Source organism: Tricharina praecox (assembly GCF_024521635.1).
Source record: "Tricharina praecox strain CBS 144465 chromosome Unknown BZA05scaffold_1, whole genome shotgun sequence".
Taxonomy (NCBI): domain Eukaryota; kingdom Fungi; phylum Ascomycota; class Pezizomycetes; order Pezizales; family Pyronemataceae; genus Tricharina; species Tricharina praecox.
This window is the reverse complement of record NW_026250403.1, coordinates 293,003-307,557: the sequence shown is the minus strand read 5'-3', so window position 1 is coordinate 307,557 and position 14,555 is coordinate 293,003. Positions and strand designations below refer to the sequence as shown.

At 55.7% G+C, this 14,555-nt stretch overlaps 6 protein-coding genes across 6 annotated transcripts; 4 read left to right on the top strand and 2 right to left on the bottom strand.

Annotated features, from left to right (window-relative positions):
* Positions 1-743: 743 nt before the first annotated feature.
* BZA05DRAFT_381076 (uncharacterized protein) lies at positions 744-4,720 on the top strand. Its single transcript, XM_051481965.1, has 2 exons — positions 744-4,066; positions 4,122-4,720. Exons 1-2 carry the CDS (start codon positions 1,029-1,031, stop codon positions 4,351-4,353), a joined length of 3,270 nt encoding a protein of 1,089 aa, XP_051344002.1. The 5' UTR covers positions 744-1,028; the 3' UTR covers positions 4,354-4,720.
* A 114-nt stretch (positions 4,721-4,834) lies between these two features.
* Positions 4,835-6,335, top strand: BZA05DRAFT_381075 (CDK-activating kinase assembly factor MAT1-domain-containing protein). The gene is made up of 2 exons (XM_051481964.1): positions 4,835-4,955; positions 5,016-6,335. The coding sequence occupies exons 1-2, from the start codon at positions 4,943-4,945 to the stop codon at positions 6,071-6,073; spliced, it is 1,071 nt and encodes a 356-aa protein (XP_051344001.1). The 5' UTR covers positions 4,835-4,942; the 3' UTR covers positions 6,074-6,335.
* Positions 6,336-6,717: 382 nt separating this feature from the next.
* Positions 6,718-7,595, bottom strand: BZA05DRAFT_381073 (uncharacterized protein). Its single transcript, XM_051481963.1, has one exon. The coding sequence runs from the start codon at positions 7,021-7,023 to the stop codon at positions 6,790-6,792; it is 234 nt and encodes a 77-aa protein (XP_051344000.1). The 5' UTR covers positions 7,024-7,595; the 3' UTR covers positions 6,718-6,789.
* Positions 7,596-7,648: 53 nt separating this feature from the next.
* BZA05DRAFT_381072 (uncharacterized protein) lies at positions 7,649-10,642 on the top strand. Its single transcript, XM_051481962.1, has one exon. It carries the CDS (start codon positions 7,872-7,874, stop codon positions 10,335-10,337), a length of 2,466 nt encoding a protein of 821 aa, XP_051343999.1. The 5' UTR covers positions 7,649-7,871; the 3' UTR covers positions 10,338-10,642.
* Positions 10,643-10,805: 163 nt separating this feature from the next.
* On the top strand, positions 10,806-13,403 carry BZA05DRAFT_427856 (Prefoldin subunit-domain-containing protein). Its single transcript, XM_051486077.1, has 4 exons — positions 10,806-11,050; positions 11,180-11,309; positions 11,380-11,538; positions 11,593-13,403. The coding sequence occupies exons 1-4, from the start codon at positions 10,886-10,888 to the stop codon at positions 13,023-13,025; spliced, it is 1,887 nt and encodes a 628-aa protein (XP_051343998.1). The 5' UTR covers positions 10,806-10,885; the 3' UTR covers positions 13,026-13,403.
* BZA05DRAFT_381069 (uncharacterized protein) lies at positions 13,404-14,309 on the bottom strand. Its single transcript, XM_051481961.1, has 2 exons — positions 13,768-14,309; positions 13,404-13,697 (listed from the first exon to the last, which is right to left on the bottom strand). Exons 1-2 carry the CDS (start codon positions 14,218-14,220, stop codon positions 13,509-13,511), a joined length of 642 nt encoding a protein of 213 aa, XP_051343997.1. The 5' UTR covers positions 14,221-14,309; the 3' UTR covers positions 13,404-13,508.
* Between the last annotated feature and the right edge of the window lie 246 nt (positions 14,310-14,555).

Sequence of the window (14,555 nt, the reverse complement as noted above, 5' to 3'; positions counted from 1 at the left end):
GACCGCGGATTGAGTGCCCCGACCGACGAATTCGACGACGATGAGCATGAAGCGATAGAGATCAATCGAGCCTCGGTCCCTGGCCGGAGAACTGCACCACCACGGGTGCTACGTCCGAACCTCTGAAGAAGTCTCACCATCGCTTCCCCGCACATCATCGATTTTATCATTCTAGGAGAGCCTGTTTAGCAGGCGATACGGCGACGGCGGGGAGGAGAGTGAACTCCAGGGGGAGAGCTCAGGGCTTGGCCCAGGACAACGTCGACCATGACAACCGGCATTTTGCCAGTCCCGCCTTCGATCCAAATATCTTCGCCGCTATTCATCGGACCCCGGCCTTGACAGCTACGCAAACCCCGAGACGACGATTCCTTTCGAGCATCATGACGTGTGCGCTAGACTGGTTATGTTGAGGGTAGTGCCGAGTGGAGGTACCTTTTGGAGGAGAGGAGGGCTACGACGCGCCGCTACAGCGCAAAACCGACAACCCGAGCCTCTTCGGAGGCTCACTTTCAAATATTGAGAGGCGAAGGGATTTGGCTTGTCATTTCTGTATGGATTTGGTGGTGGAATTTCTTTGTCGAAATGTTGTATTGTAGATATCTCTATCAGCCATAACCTTCGGGTTCATGCTGTATGAACAATCAATCAATCAATCGAAAGCTGCCGTTGCCAGTGTTTACGATCTAGTGCCGCCAAGCTTTCCTGGTTGCCAGGTGCTTGAGCAAAACAACAACAAAGGTCCACCCTCTCGCCTCACGTCTCCCCCGACATCCTTCATACAAACACGCCCCCTCTTTCCCTCTTTCTTCCCCTCTTTCTTCCCCCCTCGGTGGTGTGACATGACAAAGTAGTCTCATCCGTACTAGACAGTTACTCCTCCAATTTTTGGGTCGGTTTTGCCAATTCCTTTCTTACCTCTTCGTTCTGCCCCGTATTCATAAGGCCATAACCGTGGACTGTTTGCGACCTGCGACCCGCGACAACAACAAAACACCACCGACAAGAAGAATATTTCAGCTGCTCGAATGGCGTATTACGGCGGCCACGGAGACGACACAGGCACACTATCGCTCCCCGTAATTGACCCGAGCTGGCAGAACGACCGGTCAACACAGGACCGCTACCGCCTCGGACGCGAGCTAGCTCGCGACTTCCAGGACATCTCGTTCTCATCACTTCCTCCCCCGGGCGGCGACCAGACCGACATGTCGATGTCGATGGACGTGGGCAAAGAGGCCAACGCGACTTCGACCAAGCGCATATACGTTCCGACCAGGGCTGCTCCTTCTGGACCTCCCGGTACGATGCTCTACCAGACACCCACTATCGATTCCAGACTTATGCGTGAGCATTTCATTGACTTCACAATGGCGGCAGACGATCTTCGCGATACCACCGATGCGGATTCGTATGAGATTGGGCGGGGGCGGCCCGAGGGCGCGGGAGCTGGCGGTGTAAGCTTCGATGATCGGGGGGCGGATCTGTTTTCGGCTGGTTTGACGGGTTCGAAGGGGAACGAGAGCAAGAAACGGACCGGTGGGAAGCTGGACGACAAGACCTCCTCCTCGAGAGAGGTGTCGGGTGCGAGCCGACGAGAAAAGACGAAGTCGCAGGCTGTCGATAGGTCCTTGGGATCGCCCGTTCAGAGGAATTTGTCGTTTCCTCCGACACTGGACTTCGGGGCCGCAGCGGCCACTCCTAAGCGCAGGAGGTCGCGTTTGTCAACTGAAAGTGCCGAAGCACCATCGAAGATCGTGGACTATGTGTCGAACTCGGGGAGTGGTGGATCGAGGGCGTCGCGTTTCGCCAACCCACCAACGGCAAATCCACGAGACTCGGAGGAGGATGCATTGGAGGATATCGGAAACAAGAGTAACCGCAAATGGTTCTCGAACACAAGATTCCAGCGCCCGACCAGTGCTGCGTCAAACCGGCCGGACGACGACATCACCGAAGATCTTCCAGCGATCCTGGGACGGACTCGAAAGCCGGCCCCTACCGGTACGGTTCCCACATCGTTCAAATCGACGTCGGATTTCCTTAAGGAGCTAGGCCTCGACGGCCATACGCAAACGATCAACCTCCAGACGACTCTGAAAGAGCTGAAGCGAGTTGGTCCGTCCGATCCGCCCGTCCGACCTCGTACGAAGCAAACCCCTCAGAAACCTGCTCGTACCACCCGCAACATCGATCCCTCGTTCATGATGCCGAGTATGCCCGATATGACGGATTTATTTGGTGGTAACGAAGTGACGCGTTTCTCTGCAAAGAAAGGTGCTTCGGCGGAAACACATTTCCCAATTGACGCCATTCCAATTCCCCACGACTCACGCGCTCTGCTGGATGGCATGAAGCAGCTCCAGGAGAAGGTGGCCATGCTCGAAGATCAGATCAGGCGTGGCAAAATGCAGGGAGAGCGGAAGTTCGAGCCTGGGAGTCTAGAAGAAGAGCGGCTCGTTGCTGTCAACTCTGTTGCCATGGCCATCGCTCAGAATGAAGATTTGAAGGCTGCCTACAACGATCTACAAGCCCAGTTCGAGCAGGTGGAACACGAGAAACAGTCAATCGAGAAGCGCGCCACCCGTCAGCGCAATGAATTCCGTGCTCGTGAGGAACGACTCCGACTATACGCTAAGCAAGCTCGACTGGCAATGGAGGAGGCGGCCCGTCGTGATGTCGAGGAGCGGCAAGCTGCAGAGCGGGAGACTGCACGCCAAAAGCTTGAGGAGGAAGAGGCGGAGAAGCGTGAGGCTGAGCGGATCGCGAAGGAGCGGGAAGAGGAGGAAAGGGAAGAAATCAGACGGCTGGAAGCCAAGCAGGAGTTCGACCGATCCGTTGAGGAACAACTCAGAAAAATCCGGCCAGACTTGTTTGTGGGTCGTATTGAGCCACTTGTCATTCCATCTGCGCTACCGGCGCCACGAAAGGCAACGGTGGAGGTTGATGGAAGGAAGAGGACCATTGTGATTCCTAGGGCCCGTAAGTCTTCGGCAAGTGAGACTTCTGAGACAGAGATAGTGCCGGAGGCCGGGAGGAAAGATAAAGGGAAGGGGCGCGAGGAACAACCTAGGCCGACTGAACCGGAAGCGTCGCGAGCTGGCCCGTCTGGGTTTTTGTTTGACGATACCACCATGTCGATCTCTCAGGAGGAGGTTCGCCGCATTGCGAAGGAGATCAACCAGGAACGCAAGAAGCGAAAGGCTGCTGCCGTTGCCGAGAAGGCCAGAAAAGAGGCGGAGATCGAGCGCCCCAGACAGCAACAGACCCGGCGTCCGGCGGAGCAACAGGCCCAGACAAGTGTGCCAGCGACTGCCCAAACTGCTAAAGCTACATCCTCGGCAAATGCTCTTGCCACTGGCGCCGAGTCTTCTGCGGAATCCTCTACCAAGAAGAAGGGTCGCAAGGTGGTCAAGGTCGTTTACCTTATGGACGCAGATACTACGGAGATCCGTGGCCTGACACAAGAAGCCCAAGAATCGGAAGTTGCCAAGGTCACCGAGTCTGCATCGGGGTCTGCGGGCTCCATTCAACCTCCTGCTCGCACCGGAACGCCGGCTCTCTTCCGTGCTCCCTTTGACTCTGCTCTTGCCGGGGAGCGCACCCCTGCGGCCGAGCCCGAGGTCAAGGCACCAGAGAATGTTGAGGACAAAGAGGCTGAGGCCACTGCCCCCCTCGTTGAGAAGGAGGTTGTTGCTTTGGCTCCGGAACCTCGCTCGGCCCCGCGAGTGGTTTTCAAGGACGTTTCCGAGGACGAAGCTTCGAACGATAGTGACCAGGATGCTTCGGTGGACCACAACGCTGAAGACCACGATACCCGACAATGCACTGTCTGTGTCCGATACGATGGTCTGCGCTTGCGGCAAGAGGAGATGGAGCGTGAGAACCCTTTGAAGGATATCGATAACTCTTGCCTCTACCCCGCCCCACCGCTTGAGCCTGCCTCGAAGCGTCCAGCTCCCGAAGGGTTCGATGAGGAGCCCACGCTGCGACCCAGTGTTACCCCGCAAACACAGTTGGAGCGCGTGGTAAGGCAGCTCAGGGATGAGTTCAGGCATCTCAAGATGTGAGTTCAACAGCCAGTGATATGATGTGGCTACAAGTTGCTAATAATCCTCAAGGATATACCAACGCAGGAGTGAAGAGTTCATGTTGCTCGACCCGGCTATCCAGAAGAAGCGCCGCAAGGCGATGACTCGGGAGCTGAACGAGCTCGTGCAGGAGATGGACTCCAAGTCTGACCAGATTTACGCGCTATACGATGTCAACGAGGGGTTTGTGGAGCGTGAGAGGCCCAAAGAATACGAAGCGGGTGACGAGACCGAGGATCTGATTAGGTCTCTGGCCGTGTAGACTGGGGTTGATTCCCGGTACCTCGCCGTTTGACCGTTTGATTTCTATTGTCGAGGGGTGTTTTTTTTGGGATACCAAGTCTCTTCTTCATCATTTACTTCCTTCATTCTTTTTGGTGCGTTTTTTGGGGGCTCGATGGGTTATCTTTTTAGTTTTTAGTTCTCGGAGTGTTTGTTAGTCGCCTTTGTACATGTTCGGGTTCATTCATTTGCTTATTCTGCTTTTGTTATCGTGGCATTGGGGGCAAGTGTGTTATAGTAGCCTCATGATTCATCAAGGCATGCTTACTGGACGTTCGATTGCCATCGGTTCTGTGTGAGCGAGGTCTTGGAATGATGTGAGTTAGGGTTAATAGCGATTGTTGGACGCACCTATAACTGGCGTCTGCTCCGTCATCGTAAGCTCCTGTGCAACGTTACACCATCTACTGCATCCTTGACCTCCAATTTACGGCGCGTTTTCTCGAAGCTCCACTCCCGATCCAACCTTGAGCTTTTATCTCTATTTACCACTTCCTATTCAACCACTTACTATTCAACCACTGTCCACCACCCACACCGGACAAGAAACATACCCACCACCGCCCACCATGACTCACGACGGTACGTCCACCGACTTTCCTCCAACAAATGCCCACAGCTCGCCATGCTAACCCGCCTTAGACTCGGAAGAATACTGCCCGGTGTGCAAGTCCTCGCGCTACCTCAACCCCGCAATCCAATTCCTGATCGAGCCGACGTGCTACCACAAGATGTGCGCGTCGTGCGTGGACCGACTATTCGGCAACGGACCTGGTGACTGTCCCGTCGCTGGGTGCGGCAAGCGTTTGCGCTCGCAGCGGTTCCGCAAGCAGACGTTTGGCGACATCACGGTGGAGCGCGAGGTCGACGTGCGGAAACGCGTCAACAAGGTGTTTAACCGCCGCGAAGACGAGTTTACTACTAAGCGCGAGTGGGACGATTACCTCGAGATGGTCGAGGGGACCACGTTCGATATCGTTAATGGCACCAAGAAGGAGGTCGAGGCGGCTGAGAGGACGCTCAGGAAGTATGAGGAGGAGAATAAGGCCGTTATTGAGAGGAATGTTAGGAAGGAGCGCGCGGAGGCTATGGCGTTCCTGGCGAGGGAGGATGCCGAGAGGGATGTCCTTAGAGCTGCGAGACAGGCCGCCGTCTTTGAGACGGAGGAGGAGAAGAGGGAGATGCTCATGAGTCGGAGGGCGCAGATTGAGGCTATGGCGAAGGGCGATCTCGAACAGGTCGAAAGGATCAAGGCGGCGTATGCGAGGCGCGCGGAGGAGAGGAGGCAGAAGGCTCGACTGGATGTTGTTAATGCTAAGGGCATCCGCGAGGGTCGAGCACTGGCTATGAATTCCTTCTTGGCGAAGGTTGGTAAAGAGGATGAGGAGCAGGAGGAGGAGGAGGAGGAGGAGTGGCAGCCGCTGGGCAAAGGCGTCGATGATACCAGCCGGTACTACACGATTCTGGACGAGTATCCGAGGTATGACTGGGTGGACGACTTCGTCGACAGGACCGATGTCTCTGCTGGTGGATACTCGCGGAAGGAGTGGTATCAGAGGAGTCTCTTTGAAGCATTCTCAGGGTTGACGGTGTTTGTCAAAGATAATGGGAAGGGCGAGATGGATGGGGAGGCGGAGCGCGCCGCGGGACGACCGCTTCCCGATAGGACGGACATCACAGTTATTGATGCGGTCTCATAAGAACACATCAACCCTGGTTTGGTGAATTGCGGGGACGTTCTATTTGGATATTTAGTTGGGCTTGTATATTGTTCTGAGGTACACTGGGTAGACAGCGATAATCAGCGACTCTGCCGCGACCGGACATCCTCTATTAATGATCACTTCGCCCTATGGCATGACGGTCCTTAGTAAGGTTCACTTTAATGCTGCCTGTATGTAGGAAATACGTAGTGGAAATTTCCAATACCAAGCTCGGGAATACCACTGCTCTGATTCTTTCGAACCTCATCGCCGGCCTCCGTGATGATAACCTCCAAGCTATGCCACCACCGCTCCGGCCCCTACTATAGTAGAGCACCTTGACAAGTTGATAGAGACACTCCGGAAACCACATGGGAGGAAAAAGCTGTTTTGGATCGCTATCCACGGCCGATACACCGTTCTCTGCAACCAATTGCACATTGTACCCCCGGTCTTTGATAATCCGAATCATGGCGGCATAGCACCAGGCATCACTCTTCCCGCGAGACCTGGATGAAGCTGTTGTTGAAATATATGGATGGAACAACAGAGATAATTAATTCGATACAGCAAAAACCCCAGCGTCAGCGGCGAGGCCTCTCTTGATATACAAGACTGCGGCGCCGCCTAAGGTTCGCCGCTGCGTAACCATATGCTCGTCGACACTCCATCGCGGCCGTCGAGACTCGACCTCGACCGTCCACCGCGAAACCTTATTCGTGCCGACGTCTCCGGGCGACTAAAGTTTGACAGTTGTGATGTTCGGTGATCCGGTGAAGCGTGTAGGTATAAGGCCTGGGGAGCTGTTGATTTCTCGGAAACTTTGATGGTGAATTCGGGCTGCGGGCACAGGCAAGGAACCGGCTGATCAAAGCCAGCAGCAGTTTTCTCACGGCTACGTTCGAAAAGGCCGTGATTGTAGAGTAGGTGTACCTGGGAAGATGCATGCTCCCCAGAGGATCTCATCTGTGTGGGAAGCGCCAATTCCATTCTGCAACAGATTCTTGCAGGAATCGCATGTTTCCGGACGGACAGTAGCGGTACCAGCATTTCGCCTGAGGCGGTTTATGACGGAAAGCATGTCGTGCTTGAATCGAGGTACCTAGCCACTGTCAGCATACATTCAGGGGAAAATTCACGTCACGGAAGGTTTCCACTTGCACGTCAGACTCACCAACTGGGCGAGATCTGTTGACGCTGTTTCGGCGGAGGTGAGAACATAATGCTGGGTTCTTAGCAAGAGTGCAGCAGTAACAGTACATCGCAAGTGCAGAAGATGGAGGCCAACTAGCTCTCCTGTGATGTTTCAAAACCTTGCGTCCTTGCATTGGGTTGCTGGAGGATGTCCAGGTTTCGCCGGCGAACTCACACCCAAACTGCTGAGAGTCTCAGACATCCGCCGATCCGCCGCCCATGGCGTCGGTATCAGTCCGCGACAGCACCAAAGCTTCGTAGAGTTCCTCACACACTCGCTTATGGCGAATCGATGCCTCCGAGTCTTTGAGATGTCCACGATGGCTGGCTGGAACTTCACAAGCTGCACTACGTTAGGTGCTAAAACGCAGTGTAACACCTCCCTCGTGGCCCGCAAGACATCATCTGCGGGGCCTCGTTCCTATGGGCTGCCTGCTGCTGTGCCGAGTGTGGTTCTGAAACACGATCGCCTCGCGCCCCTCGTCCCTATAAAACCCGCTCAAAATCCAAAATATCTTCACAGCGAAACAGAGTTGCACTTACACTTACACTTATTGCTATATAGCACAGTTAACTACCCCCCTCTCTAGCGCATTGAATCATGCGCGGCCCGAGCTGTGTCGTGGAAGCTCCAGGAACACCCAGAGTTGCTTCCCTGCATCAAGGGGCCGCGCGCTTGGCCCAACCGAACATGACCACCACTCCCAGCACTCCCGCGGCCACGATCAATCCCTCAACAACTACGCCGACAACAGCGACAACACCTCCTCCTCCTCCGATGGCCACCTCCAGCACTAACCCCAACCACCCCGATCCGCGGTCCTCGACGCCCGTGGCAGCTGCGCAGCCCGCAACCTCGTCCCAGAACTTCTCGACATTGGTCTCCACCATTCTCAAGACCACCGGCAAGGAGCCCGCGCCGCTAGTTGGGCCCTCGACTACCGTCGTCGGCGATGTCCTCTTCGTCTTTGGCGGGCGCATCCTGTCGCGCTCGAGACCACAGCTCACTAATGACATGTACGCGCTCGACCTGATGACTCGGGTATGGCGGAAGCTCGAGACAAAGGGGCAAATCCCGCCACCCCGGTACTTCCACAGCGTGTGCGCGCTGGGCGATTCGAAGCTGGTGTGTTTCGGCGGGATGTCGCCGACAAATACCACTGCGACGCCCTCGGGGGAGGAGGGAATCCACAATAGGACTTTGCCGTCGCCGGCTGGCGGCGTTGCCGCCGGCCAGCAGAATCAACCGGACCAGAGCGAAGTCCAAGTCATGAGCGATATCCACGTCTTTGACATCCCGTCGTGCACCTGGACGTTTATTCCCACGCCGAATCCGCCGGAGGGGAGATACGCGCACTGCGCTACGATCCTGCCAAGTACGGCGTTTTTTACGGCTGCCAATACGGTGGCGGCGGCAGTGGTGGGCGGGGAGAGGTTGGATGGATTTGGTGGTGCGGAGATGGTTGTCGTGGGAGGCCAAGACTCGGCGAATCATTATATCGAAGAGGTTAACGTCTTCAACCTGCGTTCGTTGACGTGGACATCGAGGAGTCCGTTGGATCGGTCGTGCGGAGCTTACAGGTCGGTCGTGGCGCCGTTGGGTAATAAGCTGTCGGTTTCGCAGATAGGGGCCGGTGTGGATGCATCGCCGGCGGGTGACGAAATAGCACCCGCCGCCGCTCCTGCTCCCACCCCTGCTCCTGCTCCTGCGAATGGCAATGCGCCGAACCCCAATGGTCCAGGCGCGATGTTGATCTACTCGAACTACAACTTTTTGGATGTCAGACTGGAGCTACAGCTCCGTCTGCCGGATGGATCGCTGACGGAAAAAGCGATGAACGGACAGCACTCACCTCCTGGGCTGCGATTCCCGAACGGCGGGGTTTTGGATAATCACTTTGTGGTGTCGGGAACATATCTCACCTCCAACAAGCAGGAGTATGCGCTCTGGGCTCTGGATCTCCGGACGCTGGTATGGTCACGTATCGACGCGGGACAGGTGTTCGCGCAGGGCTCGTGGAATCGCGGAGTGCTCTGGAACCGTCGTAGCTCCTTCCTGATCCTGGGGAACAAGGGTCGTTCTCTGGTGGAAGACTATAACCATCGTCGTATCAACTTTTCCAATCTCTGCAAAGTCGATCTGGAGGCGTTTGGTCTCTACGAGAACTGGCGCAATACTTCGCATCCAGCCGCACAGAGAACATTCTCGTCTGCGGCCGAGGACTTCGGCCGCATGTTCATGAGCATGCCCGAGCTTGCGGATATGGAATTCGTGTGCATGGAGGGCGAAACGGTACCCGTCAACTCTCGAATGATCGCAAAGCGATGGGGCCCATACTTCATCGAGCTTCTCAACTCGACCAAGCACGAGCCCGACCCTACAGGTCGTGCAGTGTCCATGGCCACTATAACCCCGCAGTCCTTCTCGGCGCCCGCGGCAGCAGGAGGTCTTGGGGGCATCCCGCCCCCTTCACAACCACCAACGACAGCACAATACAATCCCCTGGACCGCCCCAGATGTCTCTACTTCCCCCACTGCCACTCGGTAGTCCTAGCACTCACAGAGTTCCTATACACCGGCTCCCTCCCACCCCCGGGCGATCCAGGCGTCATCGCACCCATCCTTTGCTCGCTCCTACAGATCGCACGACCATACCGCATCGAGGGACTCCTCGAAGCAACCGTGGAACGGATCCACCAGCAGCTCGATGGCAAGAACGCAGCGGCAGTCTTCAACGCTGCCGCAACCGCCGCCGGTTCCGGTTCCGGAATCGAAGCTGTCTACATGGACCATAAACATCTCGACGACGACGTTTCAACCGCCGCCGCGAACGGCAACGGTGATGTCGGCGCGGATGAGGATACGAGTGCGCCGCTCCCACCACTACCGGGCGCGACAGACGACGACGAGTGGTGGGAGAACGTCAACATCATTGGCCTACAGAAGCGCGGTCTGCGCGGGCTGATGGAGGGCCGGAGGATGAGAGAACGAGGGAAGAGTCTGGGCGGGAAGATCGGCGAGGCATCGGTCGGGACGTTCGGGGGGCTGCCGGCGGGCGGGGGGTAGTGGATTTTGGGTTCATCTGTGTGTTTTTGGATCATTTGGAGCGCGCTTTTGTAACTCATTTCTATTGCACCATTTTATTCCCTTTGTTCTGGATGATCTAACGGCTGTTTTCTTATTCTTTTCTTTTTTGATATAGCGGAGGAGGACGAGGAGGAGGAGGGATGGGGTGTATACCCAGTTGTATAGGCAAATATTGGTGATCGTATCTACTATACTTAGTATGTAGTGGGAAATTTTGGGGGATTAGGAGAATCCTACTGTAGTTATTCTCAATAGGTACTCTACTCGCAGTATCATATTGGTTGCCTCTTACTCTCAGAGGGTCAAGGTGCTCAAGCCTCAAGCCTCACTTCGCTCGCTAGTTGCTATTCTAGCTCGTCGACACTCGTTATCCGTTGACCGGGGGCACCGGACACCCACCACACAAACTTTTCCCACAATTTAAGACTAACTCCCGTCACCTCACCACCTCACCATAACATCTCCCAACACCCAACACCCACCACCCACCACACCACCCACCACACCACAACACCCACCACACCACAATGACAACTCTCCCATCCACGCTCGAGGCGCACCGCCTCCGCCTCGAAGGCACCCTCGCAAAACTCCGCAAGGCCCTCGATAACTGGCGCATCTACTCGTTCGAATACGAAGCGTTCCGCGAAGAGCTACTGGCGCTGCCTGCCGGCGCGTCGCGTGATGAAATGGTGAGCACAACCACCTGCTTGGCTTAGTTGAGGATTATTTGGGCACGATGTTTGCGTGTGTATGTAGGGGGGGAAGGGAGGAGGAAGAGGACGGGAGAGAGGATGGGAGACTGATGGCATCTTGGGTAGTTTGCGGTCGGATTAGAAATCGAGGGCGAGCTGGTCGACGACCGCGAGATCAAAGGACTGCTCGGTGATAAAGTCGGCATCAAGCGCACGCGGGATCAGGTCGTTGTCGCGGTGGGACATAGGATTGAGTGTACGCCGTATTCGATACCGCGACGTGGGAGGGGGTCGATCAACGTTGTGCTAACGTGGCTGAGGGTTAGATGTCGACGAGAATATCAAGAAGCTCCAAACGCAGGTCGATGCGACGGAGGAGAAAATTGCGCATACCCTCCTCGTGAGCGAGCCGGAGGCGAAAACGGAGGAGGGCCTGGCCGTCATGGATATTCAGGAGGAACTGGATGATGAGGGGAACGTCCTGAGTATGTTGCTGTTCTCTAGCCTGCCTAAGAGGAGATGTGCTGACGCCCCGGTAGACGCTTGGGTCAACGGGAAGAACCCTGAAGCGGCATCGAGGTCGCTGGATCCTAAGGAGTTGTTGGAGCTGGGGAAGCTGATGACCGAAGCTGAAAAAATCCGGAAGGAGGAAGCGAAGAAGGCCAGCGCAAAGGCCCCGGAGACTAAACCGACTATGGCTCCCACAGAAAAGCAACCTCAGTCGACGCCTGCCGATGACGATATCGACCAAGAGGAAGAGGGTGGCGGATATGTGCGCGTCATCGACGACCCTGAAGAGCCCAAAGAGGAGGACTGGGTCAAGGCAATTCCCGGAGAGAGCGAAGAGGAGACCAAGCTCCGCCGAGAGATGCTGAAGTACAACATGGAGGAGATTGGCGCGGTGGTGGCCGAACTCAACCTTGAAGAGGACGGCGACTACTATGGCTACGAGGATTACTCTGATGATGATGACGACGGGGAACACACTGAGGGCGATGATACGGATGACGAGGATAAGTACGGCCGGACTACTCGCCAAGTCGTCAGCGACAATTATCGGAGGGAGATGGAAGAGCTCGAGAAGCGGTTAACTGGAAAAATACCTAGGCCTGGACCGACAGCTGTGCCCATGAAACAGCAGCCTACGCAACCAGCGACTGCTGAGACGAGCAAGAAATCCACAAATGGGAAGAAAGGCGTTCGCTTTACGGAAGAGCTTGATATTGCTCCAGCGTCGGCTCCAAAACCTGCTGTGGTCATGGCCCAGCCGGATGAGATCGACTTCGCGCCCGACGAGGAAGATGCCCTGCCGTTCCTTGAAAAACTTCTGGAGAGACAGGAGATTTCCAACGCTGGCCCTGTTGCTCCGGTGCCAATCCCAGTGGTGCCGTCTGTCGAGAAGCCGAAATCAAAAGTGTCCCTCTTCAAAAAGGAGAAGTTGGCACCCTCGCCACTGCGACAAGTCGAAGTGCCCCAGGAACCAGCGAAGGAACCGGTTGAAAAACCGAAGCCGACAGCACCAGTGGTTGAGACGGTGAAGGAGAAAGTGGTTTCCTCATCTACGATCAGTGATTCCGTTATGGAGCGTGCTCCAGGTGCCCCAGTGGCACCAGTTCAACCGCCTAGTCTGGCGCCCAAGAAGATGTCCCGCTTCAAGGCGGCTAAGGCCGCCGAAAAGGAGAAGGAAGAAATGGAAGAAGGACCACAGGGCATAATGTCCAACTCCGTCCTTGAGCGCGCGCCGCCAACCATTTCCTCCAAGGTGCGAGCCCCATCTGACCTCGACCCAACAATACATCGTCAGGAAGTCGCGATGGAGTTTCACAAGCTGCGGTCAAAGATGATGCACCGACAGGGAGGGTTTATGCCGACGGAGGAGGAGCAAGCCATCATTCCGCTTGATCAGGACGGCGAGAAGGTCAAGATCAGCCGGTTCAAAGCGGCGCGATTGAAGGGGCTTGATCCTAAATAAATACTAGATACTTACATAGCATCTCGCGAGATAATATTTTCTCACATTCTTCAGATATGGAGATCCCCCATTCTTTTTCGCGCTCCCTATTCTCACCCCTTCTTTGATAGTTGCCCCATGTGCACTCACTAACAGTATCCATCTGCTTTCGCGAACATTCTTAGCTATATGCTGCTACGGGAACGCTATTATCTGCTTTATTCAAGCTCACTCCCGCGGTTTCCATCTGCGGGGGGCGCATGGCGCGTTCCTAGATTGATACTATACGGAAATCCTCTGACGGGTGCCCTGGGCGATGGGGCACGTCGACTCGTTTCATTTCCAACATTCTCATACTAAGATAGAGTAGCTGAAGCAAACTGGTAAAATGATATATGATAATAATACACTTTGTTCCCACCGGCTGTTGACAACTCCTTTTCAAAAAATATTACGCCCGAATTATGTTACAAAACCCAACTTTCATCCAGCCAGAGCTAAGGTCTACGACAGCGGCTTCTCTCCGTCAGGTGAGGGGGAATCCAATGGCCTTCCAGCCGCCGCATTCGCCTCAATCTGTGCCTCGCGCTTCACCTGCTCCCGGTACAGCTTGTCCGCGTGCATCTGTATCTTCTCGTCGACCTCCGGACTTCTATTCGCATCACTCAGGTAACCCAGCTGCTTCAGGAACGCCTATCCTCGCGCACCGCGCATTAGCCCATCCTCCCTCCTCCCTCTCATCCTGCACGCAAACATAACATACCTGCTGACTCTTGTAGCAACTATCGAGCGTCCTGCTCTCGCCCCTGCACCCGACCAGACTCCGTAGCTGCCCGTTGCCATAGCAATCATGGAGGGCCGCCTGCTCGAAAACACAATTCTCGAGTGCAGCCCTCCCAATGCCCGCCTGGCGCTCCTTGTAGGACGTGTACACATCCTCGACCGCCATCTGCGGCGTCTTCGCCTCCGCCTCGACCACTCCCAGCGGCCGGTACTGCGCCCAGATGTCGGAGTACTTGGGGCCGTAGGCGGAGAACGCGGTCGGATCCACTTCTTTGGCGGCGCTGGGGGAGGAGGTGGGGCTGGAGGACCCAGCCTGAGACGTCGACGGCTTAATCGGCGCTTCCTTTTCGAGGAACGCTCGCGCCTCCGGCGAAAGGTGGCTGAATGTCGTGTCCTTGGCGCTGTCCGACGGGGTGTTCCAGAACCAGCCCATTGTTGCGGTGATGTGGCGCGAAGGTGAAGTGCGATTGGGTGTGGTGGTTGTGGTGGTGGCGGAAAGGTGTGGGTTCGGGGGTGCGGCGGCGAGCGTGCGAACGGCGAGGTGGGGTGAATGCTTGTGCTACTAATAGTAGCTAACGCCCTTTCCGGGTAAGATTGGTGGCATCGGCGAATGATACCCTGTGCGTGTGGACTCGGATCCTGATCCATCACGGCATGCAGACTCTGTAGTATAATACACCCACGGAGCAATTTCTAGAGCTTGCTATGGAATCATAATCGATCCCCCCCTCCGATCGTGAAAAACTAAACCCGCAACTTTCGTGCGGG

Coding starts and splice junctions, on each gene's coding strand:
- BZA05DRAFT_381072 (XM_051481962.1), top strand. CDS start 7,872: ATGCGCGGCCCGAGCTGTGTCGTGGAAGCTCCAGGAACACCCAGAGTT.
- BZA05DRAFT_427856 (XM_051486077.1), top strand. CDS start 10,886: ATGACAACTCTCCCATCCACGCTCGAGGCGCACCGCCTCCGCCTCGAA. Junction 11,310..11,379: donor GGTGGGACATAGGATTGAGT/GTACGCCGTATT, acceptor GCTGAGGGTTAG/ATGTCGACGAGAATATCAAG. Junction 11,539..11,592: donor TGATGAGGGGAACGTCCTGA/GTATGTTGCTGT, acceptor ACGCCCCGGTAG/ACGCTTGGGTCAACGGGAAG.
- BZA05DRAFT_381069 (XM_051481961.1), bottom strand. CDS start 14,220: ATGGGCTGGTTCTGGAACACCCCGTCGGACAGCGCCAAGGACACGACA. Junction 13,698..13,767: donor GTTGCTACAAGAGTCAGCAG/GTATGTTATGTT, acceptor GCGCGAGGATAG/GCGTTCCTGAAGCAGCTGGG.
- BZA05DRAFT_381076 (XM_051481965.1), top strand. CDS start 1,029: ATGGCGTATTACGGCGGCCACGGAGACGACACAGGCACACTATCGCTC. Junction 4,067..4,121: donor GAGTTCAGGCATCTCAAGAT/GTGAGTTCAACA, acceptor ATAATCCTCAAG/GATATACCAACGCAGGAGTG.
- BZA05DRAFT_381073 (XM_051481963.1), bottom strand. CDS start 7,023: ATGCATCTTCCCAGGTACACCTACTCTACAATCACGGCCTTTTCGAAC.